The sequence below is a fragment of the Amia ocellicauda genome, chromosome 20 (assembly GCF_036373705.1).
Source record: "Amia ocellicauda isolate fAmiCal2 chromosome 20, fAmiCal2.hap1, whole genome shotgun sequence".
In the NCBI taxonomy this organism is placed as follows: domain Eukaryota; kingdom Metazoa; phylum Chordata; class Actinopteri; order Amiiformes; family Amiidae; genus Amia; species Amia ocellicauda.
In genome coordinates this window covers 19,801,687-19,822,073 of record NC_089869.1, presented here as the reverse complement: position 1 = coordinate 19,822,073, position 20,387 = coordinate 19,801,687, and the positions used below count along the sequence as shown (strand labels likewise).

The following is a 20,387-nucleotide window of genomic DNA, read 5'->3' as shown; positions in this document are numbered from 1 at the left end:
ATAAACAATCCACTAACGGACAGCTTTTAAATGGAAGGAGGAGAGCGCTGTGTGGAAAAGCGTGCGTCTGCTCTGTCCTTCATCGAGATGTGCGGGGGCTGGGTGTGTGTGTGTAGGGGTGGGCGATGGGTGGGAGGGTATACAGAGCCTACAGCGGTTAAATGAGTACTGCAGGAGTGGTGAGGAATGACTGGAGTTAGGGAAACACTACAATTTCACAAGATGTCATTCTGTGACAGCTGGTCGGGAGCTGTGCACCAGGATTAGTATCGAGAGAGTGCGGAATTCAGCCTGTAGGTCAATAAATAAATCATGTGTTCCTGGTCCTTAAAATAGAAACGGGAGATTAGTTGTGTTCAAAGCTCCGTTTCCACCACAAAAGCACACAGAAAAGATGGGAATCGCAGTGTTGACTGTTTAGAGTCTATCACTAAGCCTTTACCTGACATGCCAGGCGTAGTATTATTCCTTATCTTCTCTGAAATGCAGCCCTTTGAGACTGTGGGAGGATTGTGTAGTTAGGAAGTTCATTTGTGTGTCTGAGTATCTTTCTTTTACAGTTCAGTCTTTAGCATGCCTAATTCCTTGTCAAGATGAATCTGGTGTTTAACTAAACTTGTATAATGGAGGCCCAGTACTATCCTGAGGAAACTGATGTTACACCAGATGACAACGCAGGGAGTAGTAGTCAGGTGACCACAATACTCGGAGGAAAACTCTTACCCTTGTCAATTAATCATAACCAGGTCAGGGTGAGAAAGGAGAAGCTGGGCTTGGGCACAGAGCATTGGGGGATTTCCACAGTACTGGCTGATCTCTATCCGCTCGTTGTGCACAGGGTTTGCTAATATCGACTCGATCACTGTATTTGTGTGTTAATCATCATCACCACAAGACATGCACAATAAATGGAAGTGGGTGGCGGATTTCCCTTTTACCCAACATGAACTCTGTCTGGAGAGCAAGTGAAAACTCACGGTGTGCTGCTGCTGCTTTAAATCTTGCTGTGTTTAAAATCATTAAATGAATAAATGAACAGTGCCTGGTTCCCTCAGTTTGAGAATGGCATCATAGTTTTTTGTCAGAACTGTGGAAAGGCAGTATTTTATTAATGATTCTATACAGTGTAAAATTCTCAGTGTTTTAAATCTAATTTTAGACGGGTAAATCCCGATTCTGCAGCTGTAAAGCTCAGAGGGAAACGAGGATCGCAGCTGTGAGCAACAAACATCAACACTGGGGGGGATTTTTTACATTTATACTTTGGCTATTATGTTGCATTGAAATCACATAGATAACTGTTATGATGATTTCAAATTTGCTTCTTTTTACAATATGTATTTTGTATGTGTGTAGCAAAGCAAATGGATTTAGTTTCTGTGGACATTTTGAATTTGTTAATTTCTATTCAGTTAATTTCAGACTTTGCACGAATAACTAATTAATGTCTATAGGACTTTAATTCGGGCAATAATGAATGTCTCATTTCAGATTCCACTATGACATTAAATAATTGTATGTCTGAGTGGCTGTTTATAGGTTATCTTGGATTAAGTAGTAACCCTGAAATTAGATGCTTAAGTTAACGAGGCTTCAAATGGCAAACAGTGGTTTTAGTTCAGACTCTAAAAACTGTTTTGTAAAAAGTGTTTTTTTGTTTTGTCAAAAATAAAAGCGATTGTGAGCAATTGGCAAAATAAATCTATCCAGGAGCAGAAACTATAGAGTTTCATGGAAACTGTTAATTAAACAGACAGAAGCACTTTTATTTTTCCAAATCCCACTCCCGTTTTGGACTTTTGATGAATTAAGCTACTTGTAAATTAGTTTCACATTTCAGATGATCCTGCCCTTACTGTCTGGAGAGTGTGTTTTGTTCTTTGAAATTCTAGGGTGACTATCAAAGGCATTTTGAGAAGAAAGGAAATGGCTGTTTTTTTATCACAAAAATCTTCCAGCTCCTTTGCTGTAGTCCCAGATCAGCTGCAAGGATTTAAGTACTGATTGCTTATAGCTAGATGAGAAGTCAGTAAATAGCTTGTACTGTACTCACCAGATCAAATCAGCTGCTGCAAAAGTAATCTCTGCAGGTTCAAAGGGGAGGAGGGGAGATTCCAGTAGGCAAATAAAACGTACCTACTCCTTTCACCCTAGGAATATATATGGAATTGTTTGCAAATATCGTGTATGTATTTATTTGTATATCATGTACAATTGTTTTATGTATGGGAATTTTCAGAAATGAACTACTCCTGTGATGTGTCCTTGGGGATTTTATTGATTTTGGGCTGTCCAGGCAATACCACCACAGATCAATCATGCATACATTATTTTTCTCCTGTTCATTAATCCAGTGAAACTGAAACTAAAAGCATATCCCCATTAAAATTTCTAAACTTGGCTCTGAAAGCTTTAGCCATCAAATTAACTAGATGCTGTATAATATGCTCCACTAAGGCCTTTTTCTTTCTTGTTCTCTCTCAATGTGTGATTGTCTCCTTTTCTATAATGCATATTTCAGGCTTGTTTTTAATGTAACTGTGAAATATGTTTGTTTTTTTTTCCATAGGATGAGGTGGACAGCTTGAATCCAGTTCTCAGGGACAACCCTCAACTTCATGAAGAAGTGAAAGCTTGGGTTAAAGAGCAGAAGGTTCAGGAAATTTTTATGCAAGGTATTGCTGAATTCACGTATTTTCCACAGACAGACTGGGAGCACGTCTGGCCAAGCGTTTGTAAATGGGTTACACAGTTTAGGTATTTCAGTGAACGGCTAAGCACATAAATAAATAGCCAGTTGTTAACTTGAATATCGTACTGCCTTTTCACCCTGGGTGTGGTAGCAACCGCCAGTTAAAGTAGCTGAAAGTGTTTTAAAGTCAGATATCTAAAGTGAAATCTGGTGGTCTTGGCAAGAGGCTTGTTTACAGGGTCTGTGACAGAAATCCAGCACCACAATTGGAGATAATTGTTGAAATTGGCAGCTAGCAAAAAAGCCTAGGACAGAGTGTGGAAAGCATTTGAAGCCAGTCTTGGAGAGAAAGAGAGAGCACAAATCATCAAAAGCTGTATGTGGTTTATGATACTGGAAGTGATCATATCAGAGTTCCTCTGGAAGCACGGCGTTTGGTTTGAAGTCATTGTCGGTACTGCGGGGGTAACTGTGCTGATATTTGAAACCATTTTCTAAACAAACACATTGAAATTATGTAAAAGAACTCCCACAATCCACCAATTAATATTTAACTAATGGCACACAAGCTGATAGGTTTTTGCATAAACTTGCACTGCAGTCAATGGTTAGCACCGAACTGCTTGCCAGTTTTACAGGTCAGTGATCAACAGCTCTGCTTATGTAACTCACTTAACTCTTTCAGGGGGGAAGCCAAATTCCTTCTGCCAGCTTGGGTTCAGTCTTCAGGGGGAAAAACATGTATTTTTTAATCAATAAATCTATTTCTAAAGATGAAGCAGGATATATCAGACAATCGGTGGTTCTCACTTTTCCGTCATGTGAAAGATTGTGGCTTTCACACTTTAAAGTCTAACCTTGAATGGACTGGCTCTAGTGTCACACGTGTTATCTTTGGCTCTTCCCTAGGTCCCTATTCGTTAAATGGTTATCGAGTACGAGTTTATAGACAAGATTCTGCGACCCAGTGGTTCACCGGCATCATCACCCACCACGATCTCTTCAGCCGCACTATGATTGTGATGAATGACCAGGTAACATCGCCTCGCCCCAACATTACTGCTGTCAGTGCTTTTATTCTGTTATTATTTTCATAAAACAAATATAACATGAAATGCAGTCTTCCTTTCCACAGCTAAGTGGTTCACGTGTTTTGTGCAGCTACTCAAATAAGTGTAATAACCTGTCACTCACCGAGATATACATGTAGATTTTATAAATGTGACACGGATAACTTTTTTTTCTTCTTCTCGCCAATCAAGGTACTAGAGCCGCAGAATGTCGATCCTTCTATGGTACAGATGACCTTCTTAGACGATGTCGTCCATTCTTTGCTGAAAGGTGAAAACATTGGGATCCAGTCCAGGCGCAGGTCTCGCTCCAGCCAGAACAACAACACTGCACATGTGAGTATCAGACCCGTCTCCTCCCAGCACACACACCGTGCTTTACTTTGCATAACTGTGCTCTGTTTTAAACATATTTTAGTATCTCCTTTGTGATGTGTAAACTCACATCTCAATGTTCTCGGTATCATTCAAATAAAATAAAGATGTTTAACAATATACATATACAATTTGCCTATAGCCAATAAGAAGAAAAAGAAAACACCTTTCTCTTACCTTCTTCACAGTCCTAGAAAACAAAACCTTTTGCTCTAGATCATCAACCCTTGAGTTAAGCTTTAAGTGAAGTTAATTGGGGAAACCGTGAATGTTTTTACGTTCCCTTTCCACTTTTTTTTATAATACGCAAATGATTAAAAGGCGTCTCGTCTTGTTAGCTTCAAGGTAAAGTTCCTATGTGCTTATAAATGCTTCTTAAGGTTTATAATCGACAGTTAAAACATATCACCGGTCCCTTTATCATTAACGAGATTTCTTTGTTCCACTGTTTTGTTTTTTTTGTTTGTTTTTTCTTTTTAAACATTAATTGGGGGATATGCAACCAGACCGCAGGAGGGAGACTGACCAGCAACACAGGAAGCAATCAGGTACCAGGCAGTGGCAGTTTAAATTAAAAACCTCGAGTGTCCATTTCAGAGAGCTGCATATCCCTGCTCTAGACGGTTAAGAGAAACCACGATAAGAGGACTTGTGATGATGTTCATACTGGTTAAAAGATGGATTTTTAAAAGCCATAGGAACTCTCCTTTTAAGCACATTTACAAATACAATATAAAGTATGTGCTTGATTCTTAACCCACACATTATGAGGAAAACTATCAACACAAATACAATATTGAGTTATATACAGGATGCTTTACTTACCTTTTTCTGTTTTCCCACCTCTTTTTTGACTGTCGACAGTTTTATAGAGATTTGGCCTAATGCTCTAATGTTTAAGGGGGGAATAAAATGCAGTTGTTGTAAACAATGCAGCACGCATTAGTCCTACGATATAAAATGTGCCTTGGCTGTTTTCACTGGGTCTTGTTTAGGGTCATTACACGCGTGCTCAAGCAAACAGCCCCAGACCAATCATGAACTCTCCAACCGCCACACCGAAACAGGCGCAGCAGCAACAACAGCAACAGCAGCAGCACATACAGCAAATGCAGCAACATCAGCAACAACTGCAGCAGCAGATCCAGCAGCAGCTCCAGCCGGCAGCCCAGCAGCGCGGCCCCCGCTCCGGCCGGAGGAAGGGATCGGACAGCAGCGTGCCAGATGAAGATAAGATAAAGGAGGAAAAACTGGACAATGGGGGTCGTGGAGGTGTGTGGACTTAATGTTTTTTTTAGTCACGTGTGAAACTACTCTTAAAGGAACAAAAAAAAAAAAAAGTATACTGAACAATAAATTAACAGGATTGAAACCTGAAATGTATTTTTATGCATTTTGTATTTTTGTGTCTACAGATATATTGATATATATAGTTTTAAATTACTTTGTGTACCCCTTAAACATGAGCATAGAATTGAGCGTCCTTAATCAGCTGTTAATGTTTTTTAATTAGATTAGATTATGAACATCCATTCCAGAAGCTTTCCAACTAACCCTCTCTGGAAGTGAACTGAAAGAATGTATTTATTGATGTATTTTTTTAATAAAAACTTGATCACGACTGAGAGAATTTAGAACTGAAGAGATCCTGTGATCAAGACAAGAGGCGCTCTGTGTTGTGGGTCCCTGGAGTTGCATTGTAAGAGAATAGCTGCTGCACAGCGTGCTCTGCTTGTGCCCCTGCCCAGAAGCCATCATCCCTCTGGTAACTGTGGAAACTAAATGAGCGGTAGTTTTTGTGTAGCTGACAAAAACCGCTTTCAATGCCCGTTCGTGCGGACCGCGAGGGGAGATTAAAACTGAGAGTGACAGGGGCAGCATCCACAATGCAATTGACATTTTCAACTTAAAAATAAACAGGGCCCTCATTTACCACATTTTCAATTCATCTCATAAGATGCGATCAGCATTTAAAATGCATACCTGCTGATATCGTCTTTTTCCCCGCGACACATATGAGCCCACACTGGATTGTTTTTTAATAGGAAACTTGGAGAAAAATGAGTCACGCGCATTGCTCTCAATTCAGTGCACATTTGCCTTCAAAGTAAAATTGGCCTTAAAGTATCGCTTGCATTCTTTTACCGTATTTTGACTTTTATTGTTGTAACTTTTTTTTCTTTTCCAGATTTCTCCAAAAATAAAAACAAACAAATGATTAATAAACGAAGAAAACTTGAGGAGGATGAAAAGAAAGTGGGTCTGAAAAGACTGAAGGCAGACAATGTGTCAGACTTCTCTGAGAGCAGTGACTCTGAGAACTCGAATAAGAGAGTCCTGGATTCTTCCTCCGAGCACAATTCAGAGAACGAGTTAAAATGCAAGAGCACTTCAAAAGCTGTAGAAGAGGGGAAAAAATCCCAGAGCAGCAAGGGGGCAGAGGAGCAGACTCTAATAGGCAGACGGTCTCCCTGGGATGAAATACAGGAGGATAAAAAAAATCTAAAAGCAGAAATCCTCCAGTCAGCTGACGGTGAGCTGCGAGAGGAAAAATTTCTGCTGCATCCAGCCCAGCCGCCCACTCCCTGTGATCAAAACGCCAGTCCTCCAGAAGTGCTGGGGTGCATTGTGGGAATGAAAAGCACTGTGGAAACATTACCCAAGGACCATTATGCTAACAGTGCACCGCAGACTCCTGTACCGCAGTGTGTTATCAACATAACGGAGGACAATAACACGCATCACGGCACTCAGGAAAACTCTGATGCGGTGTCTGCTTTGCTGGCTTCCCAGAAATCTGAAGCGTACATTTCCGAGTCCAGACATTTAGTTTTAAATCCATCGGTTTCAGATGGCCGGAAGCCAGAGATTGAACAGCAGATGGCACACAACCTTGGCAGTAAAATTGAGTTCGCTCATTCAGAGGTTATAAGACCAGTTACATCTGTCAGCGAATCTGTTGCTGTAGCTGAGAAAGAGAAACTCCAGTATTCCTCTGTTGTGCCGTGCATCACAAACACATCTGCAGCTGAAGAAAGCAGAAAGTTGCACAAACTGAGCCCTTCCCCCGACCTTCTCAAACACAAGTCCAGTCCTTCCCCCGAAATTCTGAAGCCCAAGTGTCACACGTCTGCCGAGAGTCTGAAGTCTAAATCTCACAACCCTGTAGAAACTTGCAAACCCAAACCAAATACATCCCCCGAGGTTTCGAAGCATAAAGTGAGGTACCAGGACAACCAGATGGCCGGGTCCGCCGTGGTGGGGAACAGGCCCCTGAGCAAGGCAGAGCCCGACGCGCCTCGGTCCAGCTTCAAGCCGGTGCCGGCGCGAGCGAGCCAGGCAGAGACCACAAAGAGTCCCCTGATCATCGACAAGAATGAGCACTTCACGGTCTACAGGGACCCTGCCCTCGTCAGGCCAGAGCCCGAGACGAACCACATCGCCTATTTGCACCAGCATCTTCATCCACTCCACGCCTCGTCACACGCGACTTGTCTAACCCCCAACAGCCACCATCCGTCCCACCTCCTCCCCGGATCCTCGCCCCAGCCCCCCATGGCCTCTATGAACCCCCACGCCCTCGGCAGCACCCCGCACCACACTGTCCATCACCCGCATCTGCTCCCCACGGTGCTGCCGGGGATGCCAGCTGCCTCCCTGCTGGGCGGACACCCACGCCTAGATTCTGGCCACGCCACCGGTCTGGGACACCTGGCTCTGGCGCACCACCATCCCCATCAGCAGCAGCAGTTTCTGCAGCAGCAGAATCAACACCTGCTAGCCCAGACGCACACGACGGCCTCGTACGGCCAGCTAGGCCTCTACCCCATCATATGGCAGTATCAGAACGGCACCCACGCTTACGCAGGGCTCGGCATGCCCTCGTCAAAGTGGGTGCATCCTGAAAATACGGTGAACTCTGAGGCCAATATGAGGAGGGTAAGGTCTTTAACAACCATGTCTTTCTTGTATATAGTAAAATTACAATAAAAAAGGTAATATAAACTAAAGCGAACCCCTTGAACATGTTATTATTTGGTAACATGCTGTGTACAAATAAATCCTATAGCAAGCGGTGAAAGGATTGAGACTTCTACCTTCCTTCCACGATGACCGTCTCTGAGACATGTCTGCTGCGTCTCTTCCAGGCACTAAAGCAGCGGCCAATAACGAAAGCAAACGCTGAGTATTGACTCGCTGCAGTGACTGGGGAAATAGTGTGCTGCTGTGTGTGTTGCAATTCGCAGCACTTGTGTCATCATGTTCCAGATGTGAGCGTGTACGGTTCACCAAGGGACAGCCCTCATTTCTTTTCTGCTCCTGAAGGATTTCATTGTGGTGCGCTTGTCTGATACACACACACCACATCTGAGACCCCGCAGCCACAGAAGAGGAATGCAGGCTGTCCTTTGTTGCACTGCTGCTCTTCCCCGAGTATAAGGATGCCATTGCCGTTTGAGGCACAACGCACAGATTCTCGTGGCGCTCGTGGGCAATCAGTGCTTTTAGTGATCCGAGCCAGAAGGCTTTGGATATTGGACCAGGAATAGCAAGAGCTTCTTTTCATACAAGCTCTGATTTCATCAAATCGAGCAGCCAGGAAAAAAATCAGACGTCTCTGATGAGTTGAGAGGCATAAGCATGCGTCTGATTATTTTTAAGGAAACGTGTGCCTTGACGGTGGAAAACCAAGATATATTTTTAATTAAGAACCTGCTTTGGGATATATGGACTTCATGTCAACAGGAGTAGCTGTATTATTCTGTGCCTTGTCCACTTGATGGTATTAAATAGGTCTCAATCCCTGGACGAAGCACATTTGTATTTAAAGAGGAAATATTTTTTGTTTTTAACTGCTATTTTTCACCTATATTTGTTGTTGTTGCTACAGTGGCCATAGTAGTATAGTATGGTGTTAACGTACAGTGAGGGGAAAAAAGTATTTGATCCCCTGCTGATTTTGTACGTTTGCCCACTGACAAAGAAATGATCAGTCTATAATTTTAATGGTAGGTGTATTTTAACAGTGAGAGACAGAATAACAACAACAAAAATCCAGAAAAACGCATTTCAAAAAAGTTATACATTGATTTGCATGTTAATGAGGGAAATAAGTATTTGACCCCTTCGACTTAGTACTTGGTGGCAAAACCCTTGTTGGCAATCACAGAGGTCAGACGTTTCTTGTAGTTGGCCACCAGGTTTGCACACATCTCAGGAGGGATTTTGTCCCACTCCTCTTTGCAGATCCTCTCCAAGTCATGAAGGTTTCGAGGCTGACGTTTGGCAACTCGAACCTTCAGCTCCCTCCACAGATTGTCTATGGGATTAAGGTCTGGAGACTGGCTAGGCCACTCCAGGACCTTAATGTGCTTCTTCTTGAGCCACTCCTTTGTTGCCTTGGCTGTGTGTTTTGGGTCATTGTCATGCTGGAATACCCATCCACGACCCATTTTCAATGCCCTGGCTGAGGGAAGGAGGTTCTCACCCAAGATTTGACGGTACATGGCCCCGTCCATCGTCCCTTTGATGCGGTGCAGTTGTCCTGTCCCCTTAGCAGAAAAACACCCCCAAAGCATAATGTTTCCACCTCCATGTTTGACGGTGGGGATGGTGTTCTTGGGGTCATGCCTCCTCCTCCAAACACGGCGAGTTGAGTTGATGCCAAAGAGCTCGATTTTGGTCTCATCTGACCACAACACTTTCACCCAGTTCTCCTCCCTTTAAGAGAGTGCTCCTAATCTCAGCTCGTTACCTGTATAAAAGACACCTGGGAGCCAGAAATCTTGCTGATTTGATAGGGATCAAATACTTATTTCCCTCATTAACATGCAAATCAATGTATAACTTTTTTGAAATGCGTTTTTCTGGATTTTTGTTGTTGTTATTCTGTCTCTCACTGTTAAAATACACCTACCATTAAAATTATAGACGGATCATTTCTTTGTCAGTGGGCAAACGTACAAAATCAGCAGGGGATCAAATACTTTTTTCCCTCACTGTATAACTGGCTTCAAGGTCTAGCACACACACTGTGATATCAGAAGTGTTGACCTTGGAGGCAGGATGCGATTCCCGAGTGGAGACTCATACTGTGTTTGTTTACCAGAACACCCCTAGCCCCTGGCTCCACCAGCACACCCCGGTGACCTCGGCCGACAGCCTGGGCTTACTGAGCCACGGCCCTGTCAGACCCGCCAGCGCAGATCCCCACCGGCCCGTGAAGATCCACACTCACCCCAGCCCTCCTCTCTCCAAAGCGGCCGGAGACCACCACAAAGAGTGAGTGTCCCACCTGGAGAGTCTTTGCGTCGGCAGCACCGTGACTGGCCTGAGTCAAAGTCGCGTGCATCGCAGGGTGACCTTTTAGTTCATTCAGTATTAATAACTGAACTCTGCTGTTGCCGTACAAAAAAGCGACGGCAGGAATCTGAGCTGCGGGAGGCATTGAATTAGAAGTCGGGTAACGGCTTTTGGTTTCTAAATAACTGTGTACAATAAGTACTTAAATACTCACGCATCAATTGAAGTAGTTCCAAAGGAAAAGGACCGTACAAGCCTATTTTCTTTTCTCTCTTTATGGAGCCGTTTTATGCGTCCTACTTTGCAGAATCACATTTTGAATGTGATGTAGGCATTGCTTATGCTGTAATAGGACTGAGGTATACAAGCATTATGGTCTATTATAATTAATCACCACAATTATGTAATCATATGGTAAGGTAGCTTAAGAACGAAGTCTCTGTAATGTGATTTCATAGTTTGTATAGGCCTGTAACTGGCCTTTATTTTCTTTTCCTTTTTTTTAATGTATGCTTTGTGTTATTATAGGGAGCTGGAGAAGAAAGCCTTCATTGAGCCAATGCGAGCAATTACTCCAGCCCATCTGAAACCCGAGCAGGAACACAGCCGGACACCGACTGGAAAAGATGGCCACCCGCACCGGCGCTTCCTGGACCCTCTCTCCGCCCACAGCAAACCGCAGAGGCCGACGCAAGACCCCGGGGACAGAGCGAACAAGTACAAAGAGGAGAACCGCAGGATCCTGCAGGAGAGCATCGAGGTGGCTCCCTTTACAGCCAAGATAAAGTCCAATGAGGCGGAGAGAGACCCTTACCCCAGGATCCCTTCCTTACCCACGGCCGGGCACAAAAGCCATGTCATTAAACCGGACAAAGACCTCGAGCACTCGGTGTCGGAGCACTACAAATTCAAGCACGCCGTGCCACAGACTTTGCCACAGAGCAACTACTTCACTACCCTGTCGAACAGTGTGGTGAACGAACCGCCCAGGTTATACCCCTCCAAGGAACTGAACTCATTCTTCGAGAAGGTGAACAACAGCCCCTCGGCGGCGACGAGTCCCCTGAACATGGCCCCCTACACCACCAAGTCCCTCTCGAAGCCTCCTCCTCTGATTAAGCACCAGCCGGAGGGGGAGGGACTCGTGGGCAAAATCACTGAGCAGCTTTCTCAGCAAGTGGCTTCACATCCCCTTAATGCATCTGGGAACGACAGGAGGAGCCCGGCCATCTCTCCTTCTAACCCCCTCCGGTGTATGCCAGCACTGCACCGGGCCCCGGTGTTTCACCCTCCAACGCAGCAGACCTTGGACCGAAAGGAGGCCGGTTATGGTCGGCTCTCTCCACCAACGCTGACCCCGATTCAGCCAGTGAGCTCGGCTGGTAAAGTATCTGAGCAGCAGAAGCCACCGACTCTGCTCCCGGAGCTGAGGGAAGTGAGCACTATCTGTAAAAACAGCTCCGAGATGACTCCATCGGAGATCTGGAAAGCCGGTGAGTCTCAAGGCCATGAGAAAGCCGGATGGCATTTAGAGAAATGCAGTGGGAAGCCACCGGCAGCAACAGCATCTGTTATTGTACGCCCACCTACATGCAAATATGAGAGCATGCCAGGACCAAAGACGGCGTCCAAGGAGCCGGTCAGTGAAAGATCGTTTACAGGAACGAACCAGACAGATTGCCTCAAGCTCAAGGAAGGCAGAGAGCCTGGGAGAGTCATTCTGCCAAACACAAACTTGGAGGAGACTTGCACACAGTACAAGAAGAACTTTCTGTCCGGGTCCCAGGGTTGTGTTCCCAGCTCGGTGCTGGCTGCTGCCAATTCCGTGTGCAATACCAGAACTGACGTAACCACTTCTGCGGCCACCACTACCAGTGTCTTGAGTCGGGCTGAGTCAGACGTGACTTTCTCTGTGTCGACCGCTGTCTCGCCAAGCACTAAAACCGTGAGCGCTGGTCTGAAAGCTGGAGCGCCCTTGGGGGCAGAGCAGCAGGAGGGAAGGCCCCGGACCACATCCCCGACCACATTCCTGCCGCCTCACACAGGAAGCACTACGCAGGCCAGCGCGGGACATACTTATTCTGGCAGCTTTGTCCATTTGAAGAAGCACAAGGCAGCGCTGGCCGCCGCTCAGTCCAGAAGCACTAATGCAATCGAAAGCGAGCCGAATGCTAAAATTCAGAAATGCTCAATGGCCATTTCACAGGACAGCAGTGTACTGAGCAACACAATAAACAAAACGAGCTCTTTAACCAATGGGCAGCCTGCCCAGATGAGCCAACCGAACTACCACACAAAGCTGAAAAAGGCTTGGCTCACGAGGCATTCTGAGGAGGATAAAAACACTAATAAAACAGACAAACTGGGAAGCGCTGTCTCAGAGATTATTAAGCCATGCACTGTTAGTTTAATTGCGTCTACATCAAGTGATGTGGAAAACAACAAGGAAAGTAAAGGGCAGGAAGACAAAATTACACCAGACGACAGGAAAACAAGGAGGGGATCTAAAAGGACTTATGAGTCAGGCTCGGAGAGCGATGACTCAGATGAAAGTGAGAGCAAATCTGAGCAAAGGGCCAAACGTCAGCCCAAGCCCACGTTCAAGAAGAAGCAGAACGACATGCAAAAGAAAAAGAGTGACAATGAAAAGGAAGACGATGAAGTAAAACCGAATGGTATTTTTAGGAGTGCAAGGGAGAAAACGAAACTCAAGTTGGCAAGCAGTAGTAAGTGTGTGTATATATATATATATATATATATATGTCCTTCATGTTTGAGATTACCCCCCCTTCCTGAATTTGCTTGTTGAATCTCTATTATTAATGTAATTTTAAAAATATACATTATATATGTATACAGGTGTGTGTGTGTGTGTGTGTGTGTGTATATGTATATGTATATATATATATATATATGTATATTTTGTATGTATATATTTATTTTACACCCCATATATTAGATGCCCATTATTTTCATTATTAGCTCCAGAAGGGAAGGTATTGTATGTCAAAAAAGCTATTTGCATCTGGCCAGCAGATGTGCGAGTTAAAAGCAGTCTTTACTAGGAATGTCTGCATTGATGTGAAATACCTCTTGCCAAGATGTGTTTAGTGTTTGCTAAGAAGCTGTCTTTTAAGTGGCAGGCTTGAGTTTTTAGCATTTCTGTTTTGGATTGTTATTGATTAGGAAAAGCATACTAATAACCCAATTGCTTAAAAAGCTCTTTTTAATACCATAGGTTATTCGGGTTGTTGTGCCCGTTGACGTCATCAATAATAATATTAATACTTATAGAGGGGCTTTATACATAAAATCCTTTTTTATATTATATTGTAGGCGGCAGAAAAAAATGATATGCCAGGAGAACCTAGCAGCCCTATTTTCTTCATGGTATTATTTGATTTATGAATTGTCAATTACATTTTCAACTAGAAAATAGTGTTTGTTAAAGATTAATGAGAGATGCTGCAAAATGCCTGTTATTTATTTTAAATTTTTGGGGAAATTTTTATGTGAAGTCACATTAATGCGGGGGCAACCATCTGTCCACGATTCAGATGGTTTAATTTCAGCGTTCAAAATTAATGGCATACATGATTAAAATCAACCACGAGATTGAGGTTAAACCAATATGAAATTCTGTCAACATTCACATTATTCACAAGTAGCATGATATTATAAACAATTGTCAAGTGGGTTCAATTTTTGCATACTATGAACAAAATGGTTTACACGTCACTGTCGCACATCCCAGTGTTGCTCTTCTTGTGCAGACGTCACGTCTCGCACCGTGATTCTGTTTTTAGCTTCTTCGGTTTGCCCGGGAACTATAGTATTGCACAGATCAGTGTACAGGGCCTAAAGAGCGATCTGTTTGCAGACGGGATCCCTCGCTCGGTACTGAAGGACTGGCGGAAAGTGAAGAAGCTCAAGCAGACTGGGGAGTCCTTCCTCCAGGATGACTCCTGCTCCGAGATTGGGCCCAACCTGCAGAAGTGCCGGGAGTGCCGGGTGGTCCGCAGCAAGAAAGGAGAGGAGCCCGCCCACTCCCCCGTCTTCTGCCGGTTCTACTATTTCCGTCGGTAAGTCGATCCAGAAAAACAACCAACAGGAAGGAACACAGAATGTGGCATCTGTGGCAAAACCAATAGGATCATTCTCCGGTTTTCCTTCCAAACGTCCAGACCGTTGGGCTTTACTGACCTGTTGTCTGTTGTTCTCTCTCAGCCTCTCCTACAGTAAGAATGGAGTTGTCCGGATAGACGGGTTTTCCTCTCCAGACCAGTACGACGACGAGGCGATCAGCCTGTGGGCCCCCGAAGAATACGAGGAAAACTATCTCGACCTGGAAACCTCCAAATATATATTGAATTATATTGGAGATAAATTCTGTCAGCTTGTGATGTCTGAAAATACAGCGGTGACATGGATCAAAAAAGATGGTTGGTATTATGGTTTCATTTTATAATGTATCCACGAATCAAAAATCTATTTTTCCAATTTAGTATTATAATTGTTTAACTCATGTTCTGCATTTAAATCATAATATTGAATATCTTATAAAAAGGGCCTAGACAAAGCTGTGTGTGTATGTGTGTTTATATCAATATTAACAACATACAATATTTCTACACCAGTCTGCGAGACTTTCTGAGAGGAAATGAGCAGAAAACTAGTTTCGGGGGAAAATTCTGGAGCTCCGTTTTGGCTTTCTTGCACCATCTGTTGTGTAGAACGTGCAGCTGGGAATATTCGGCCCATGAATGTTCATTTCATCGACAGTGTTTGCTTTGCCTTTCAGCCAAAATCGCCTGGAAGAGGGCAGTAAGAGGAGTGCGGGAGATGTGCGATGCCTGTGAAGCCACATTGTTTAACATTCACTGGGTTTGCCAAAAATGTGGATTTGTGGTTTGTTTGGACTGTTACAAGGCAAAGGAAAGAAAGAGCTCCAAAGGTCAGGCAATGATTTGATTTCTTTGTGAAAAATGTGCCATAGGATTTGCTAGAACCAGTTAAACACCACAGGCTTTTGAATGTATTTTCTCTGTTTATCTCCTAAATTTTATGTCGTACTTATTCATAACTCGGGCCGATTTGTAGTAGTAGTAGTAGTAATCTTCTGAGGTCACATGGGGTCTTTCCCCCAAAATACAGCCTTTGTACTTAGCTGTGGTGTCTTAAATGTATGGGTTCACATTTACTCAAATCCTCGTCAGAACGTTAAAATAAGTATCACAAGATATTGACTGTGGCTGAAATGATTTTTCAGACCTGCACCCCGGAGAGCGCAGTACGAGCGCCGCGGCACGTGTGTGTGTAAGTGAAATGGAAACCGGTACTCTCTGAGAGTCAACTCTAGATATCAGAACGACGCACGTTTGCCGTGGTATCAGTTCTTGCAAAAAGAGAGAGACGAGGGTGAATTTGTTCCTTGTGAAGAAACGCGTTGGCCACGGAACACGCTTCTACAAGTGACGAACACGGGTTTAGAAATGAGTGTTCAGTCCTTTCCAGTGATCACTTTGACTTTCAGCTGGAGGAATCGGTCTCTATGGTTCTCTTTCAGTGCGTGTCTTTATTTTGTGTGCCATGTGTGTTGCGGTTCTGCACGTCTCCTCGGGTTTTAGTGCGTTTTTTTTTTCCTTTTTTTTCTTTTCTTTTTTTTTTTTTTCCTTCTTTGCCTTCCCGACACTTGCGATGCTCGGCCTGGGTTGCCATGGTTACCACTGAGGTGTTCCTGGAGTTGCCCGATTGTGAGACTCCATCCGCTGGATACTTAATAACCATCCGCTGTGCGGTGGGCTCACCTCAGACACACGATAAGGCAGGTCTTTAGGAGGCAATGGAGGCAAAGGAATAGTGTTTTCCTTAAAATGTGAAGACGGATCCTTTATTGCGTGAAGGCTGACGGACATTTAAAGATCACTTATGTATGATTTATTTCATTGAATCAAAGGAGAGCTTAATTGTTGGAATTAAGGTCGACCTAACAGTTTCCTGGTGTTGAACGTAATAGACGCTTTGTTGTATTATGTAACACCTTATCTACATGGACTTTGGTCTGTTTGGAATTAATATTCTTGAGACATTGTGCAGGTCTTTGACAGCTGTGCGCAACGTGCACGGTGATCCCTGTCAACGACTGCATGTATGTATTGAACAAACACTTCCATAGAAACAGTTTTCATTTATTTATTTTGTGTCCCAACACGGGCGAAGCGTGTCGTTTTTGTGTAGCCAGAGTAGATTGTTAGAACGCTTATTTCCACACAGACGTAAATGATTATACTATACATACTATATTCCCGGTTTGTGGAGTACCTTCATGAGTTAAACATGTTACTTTAGACATAAGCTGAGTTAATATTCTGTGATACCTATATTAACGGTTTGAAGAGGATTTGACATCAACTGTAATGCCTGAAATGGACACATTTGGTCAAAGATATAGAGGTATAGAGTCTATTTGAAAGAAATTCATAATGTCACCTTTCAGTGCAATTGAGCTCCGATAACCGAGAACAATAAAACATTTTGGGTAAATGCTGGTATTGTAAACCTCGTGTTTTTAATTTGAGCCAGTGGGAATCTTGGGTAAATGTGTGCCGAGGAATACCTGGCATTTCCTGACTGTTAGCAACTTGGTCTTTAGCCTCCCCTGCTGGAGCCCTGTAATCCTCTACATTTTAGTTTCTCTCCAGCTTGCCATGGTGGAAAGATTTTATATATGTATTTATTAATATAGAGACATTTATTTCAGACAGAAGTACAGTTTCCATCTGTTTGAGGGTTGTAACTCAGGTTTGTAAGGTTTGTTTAGTTGTACTCTAACAGTGCGTCGCTGAACGGGAGAACCTATTCCAACCAGCTGATATCTCTTTCTTTTGCGTTTCAGACAAAGAGCTGTATGCTTGGCTGAAGTGTGTCAAGGGACAGCCCCATGACCATAAGCACTTGATGCCAACACAGATTATTCCAGGAACTGGTATGAACCGATACTTGCACTTTGGGTGATTGCCAGACTTGTGAATTTTTTGCTGTTGTTGTTTTTTTTGCTTCTGGAGATTAAAACCACCCCAGGGCAGACTCGCTCTCATTGATAGTTCTGCTGTAGATAGAGACACAGAGCCTTGTTCTTCCTGGAACTTGGATACAAATCAGATAATCCAATAAAGCTGTTTCCGCATACCTGAGTCACACATGATGACGGAGTATTCCTTCTTTCATTCAGTTTTCGGTCTGTGAAATAGCAAAAAGGGTTATAGAAAAACAGCTTTAAAGCAGTGAGAGGTTTTTCTCTATTTGGTTGGTTCTGATGGATATATGGCTGTTGAGTCAACACTCACATCCTAAACAGATTTCTTCCGTTCGAGACAGAAATATGTCATCATAGTATACACAATAATGCTTCTGTGAGAGTTAAATTCATGCTTGCTTGTACTTATAGTGTAAGACATTTCAGTTATGTTGCCTGCAGTGAAAATATTGCCGTTATGATTCGAGCCGCCGAGTCTGGATTGAAAATGTTGTTTTTACGGCTCTGTTTTCAGTCTTGACGGATTTGGTCAATGCCATGCACGTGCTCAAGGAGAAGTTTGACATTAAATCACACTGCCCTTGTGTGGGGAAGCAGAACACACCACTCGGCAAGATCCCTTCAACCAACGGCGTGTCACAGGTACAGAGAATCGTCCGTCCGTCTGTTTGGCAAACACGTGATGTGGTTTCCCCCAGAGACTGTGAGCGGACGCATTGCTTGTGTAGTATGCAGTTCACAATCCCTTAAATCGCCCATTTAGAAATATTCTGTCACGGTTGGCTAAAAGTGCCTAATTTCTAATATTTATACAAAGCGCTGGTTGTCTCTCGTCTGATTTACGGGGCAGCGCGGTGAACCGGTTTGTGTCTGTACTGCAGGTTTTACAGAACGTGCTGAACTACAGCAACAAAATCTCCCTGTGCAAGCCCGAGCTGCAGCAGCAGAACGTCATGCAAAAACTGGAAACAAACGGCAGCAGCAGCCCGGGGAGCGACACCAGCACGGACAGCAAGCTGACCCCGCCCGAGTCGCAGTCGCCCTTGCACTTCCTGGCAGACTTGGCCGAACAGAAATCGAGGGAGGAGAAGAAAGGTACGAGGCTGTCGAGACTGCTGTAGAAAAAAAAAACGCACCAGGACTCTGCTGGCAGTAGGCTCTGCTAATAGCAGCGAGTATTACAGCGGGGGAAAGCGCTGCCAGTTGCTAAGCTTTTTCTGTATGCGGAGCTGTCAATAAGCCAGCATTCCTTAAAGCTCAAATTTAATGCTATACATTACTGCAGCTCGTGTTTAAAGGCTCAAAAGCAGCAGTTGTCATCCCAGATGAGTTAAACTAGGCATCTGAATGTGGTGCAACCAGGCAAAATGTTTTATTTTTAAAAAACTGTTATGTTTTAATTACTCACTGTCCATAGTTCAGTGTCCAGTGCTACAAACATAAACACACAGATCAGCCTAATATTTGGTTCTCATCTCTTGTACTGAACAAGCAGAAGTAGCAGGGATATTAGATGCTCTCTGCACACTTCCAGTGTGAGCAATAAGACGTTCACACCCAGTTTAATCAACGGGCCTCATCCATCACTCACACGGTTGTATCCAGTGGAGCTTGGTCTTCTGAAATGTGCTTTTTCTTCTTCAGAAAACAAAGAATCTCCCCTCGGGAAGCCGGTGAAAGAGGAGAAGGAGCACCCGGACACTTTAGAGACGATAAACTGCAAGCCGTCCTCGCTCATGTCCAACAGCACAGAGCAGGGCTCCACTCTCCGGGACCTGCTCACCACGACGGCGGGCAAACTGCGGCTGGGCTCCACCGACGCGGGCATCGCCTTCGCCCCCGTGTACTCGTCCGGCACGCAGGTGAGGGGCAGCCCGTGGTCACCTTACGTAGATGTCTCTCTCGTCTTCGTGGTCGGAAGTGATGTATGGTGTGCAGGTTGTGCATTTGTAAATGTGTAAAAATGGCTGTACTGTTTCAAATGATCTAATTAAGTACTTTGTGGTGACCTATAAATGAACAATCCTGCAGTTTCTTTGAGGCTTGTTTTTGTCACAAGGCATCATGTTGTGCGTTTCATTATTGCTTTTGTTACTGTGATTACTGCATGGTTTATTTTTAAACGTTAAATACTTGTATGGAAAACCCTGCTCTTCTTCCCAGTGTTTGTCACGAGCGAGTCTTTGTAACGCCACCGTTTAAATCTCTTTGCTGCCCAGACCGGCAAAAGTGGAAGGAGCATGCCGAACATCCTGGACGACATCATTGCTTCGGTAGTGGAAAACAAGATCCCAGCGAACAGGACGGCCAAGTTCAGTCTGAAACAAGAACCGAACGAGGAGATAAAACCTGAGAGGAAGAAGCCCCCGGCAGACGAGCCCAGTAAACTCCACTCCGATATCCCCCACTCCTGGCTGTGCGACCGCCGCCTGCTCTGGCTCAAAGACCACCGCAACAGTAACAACTGGAAACTGTTCAGGGAGTGCTGGAAGCAGGGCCAGGTCAGTACCGCACCGTGGAAGACAGCAGGGCCACCCATCCAGGAATGAGCGTCTCCCGAGATGGGAGACATAACAAGGCATTTGTAATGGAATATATATTATACAAGTAGGGAGTAATCAGGTTATTTAATGCTATAAATCCATTCTCTAATGCTTTATTTCATAAAAAACAAAACTAACGGAAATTTGCCGGATAAACGACGGCTTAAAAGGATTTTTATTCCTAACGCCTCTTTCTGAGAGTTTATTTTGAGCTGCTTCTGAGGTTTTGTGCTGCTGTTTATATAATACTGTCGGCAGTATTTACGTTCCTGCCTAATATTTTATCACGGTTTCCTGCTCCGTGAGTCAAGGTGACATGTGTTTACTTCTCTTTGTTGGATGATAAGTTTATAGAGCCGAAGGAAGCG

General features: G+C 44.1%; 1 protein-coding gene across 5 annotated transcripts in view; it reads left to right on the top strand.

Annotated features, from left to right (window-relative positions):
* The window catches only part of jmjd1cb (jumonji domain containing 1Cb), an 89,919-nt gene that overhangs the window by 65,321 nt on the left and 4,211 nt on the right, over nt 1-20,387 (top strand). The window contains exons 4-19 of one of the 5 annotated variants that reach the window (XM_066693059.1): nt 2,570-2,675; nt 3,602-3,726; nt 3,955-4,098; nt 4,644-4,685; nt 5,205-5,409; nt 6,326-8,076; nt 10,247-10,419; nt 10,969-13,172; nt 14,321-14,522; nt 14,668-14,882; nt 15,242-15,394; nt 17,336-17,425; nt 17,991-18,118; nt 18,358-18,571; nt 19,121-19,338; nt 19,696-19,977. In XM_066693059.1, the coding sequence (XP_066549156.1) occupies nt 2,570-2,675; nt 3,602-3,726; nt 3,955-4,098; nt 4,644-4,685; nt 5,205-5,409; nt 6,326-8,076; nt 10,247-10,419; nt 10,969-13,172; nt 14,321-14,522; nt 14,668-14,882; nt 15,242-15,394; nt 17,336-17,425; nt 17,991-18,118; nt 18,358-18,571; nt 19,121-19,338; nt 19,696-19,977 (6,252 nt within the window). Of the gene's footprint in view, nt 1-2,569; nt 2,676-3,601; nt 3,727-3,954; nt 4,099-4,643; nt 4,686-5,132; nt 5,410-6,325; nt 8,077-10,246; nt 10,420-10,968; nt 13,173-14,320; nt 14,523-14,667; nt 14,883-15,241; nt 15,395-17,335; nt 17,426-17,990; nt 18,119-18,357; nt 18,572-19,120; nt 19,339-19,695; nt 19,978-20,387 lie in introns of all 5 variants that reach the window. The other 4 variants (XM_066693056.1, XM_066693057.1, XM_066693060.1 and 1 more) reach the window with 4 other exon arrangements.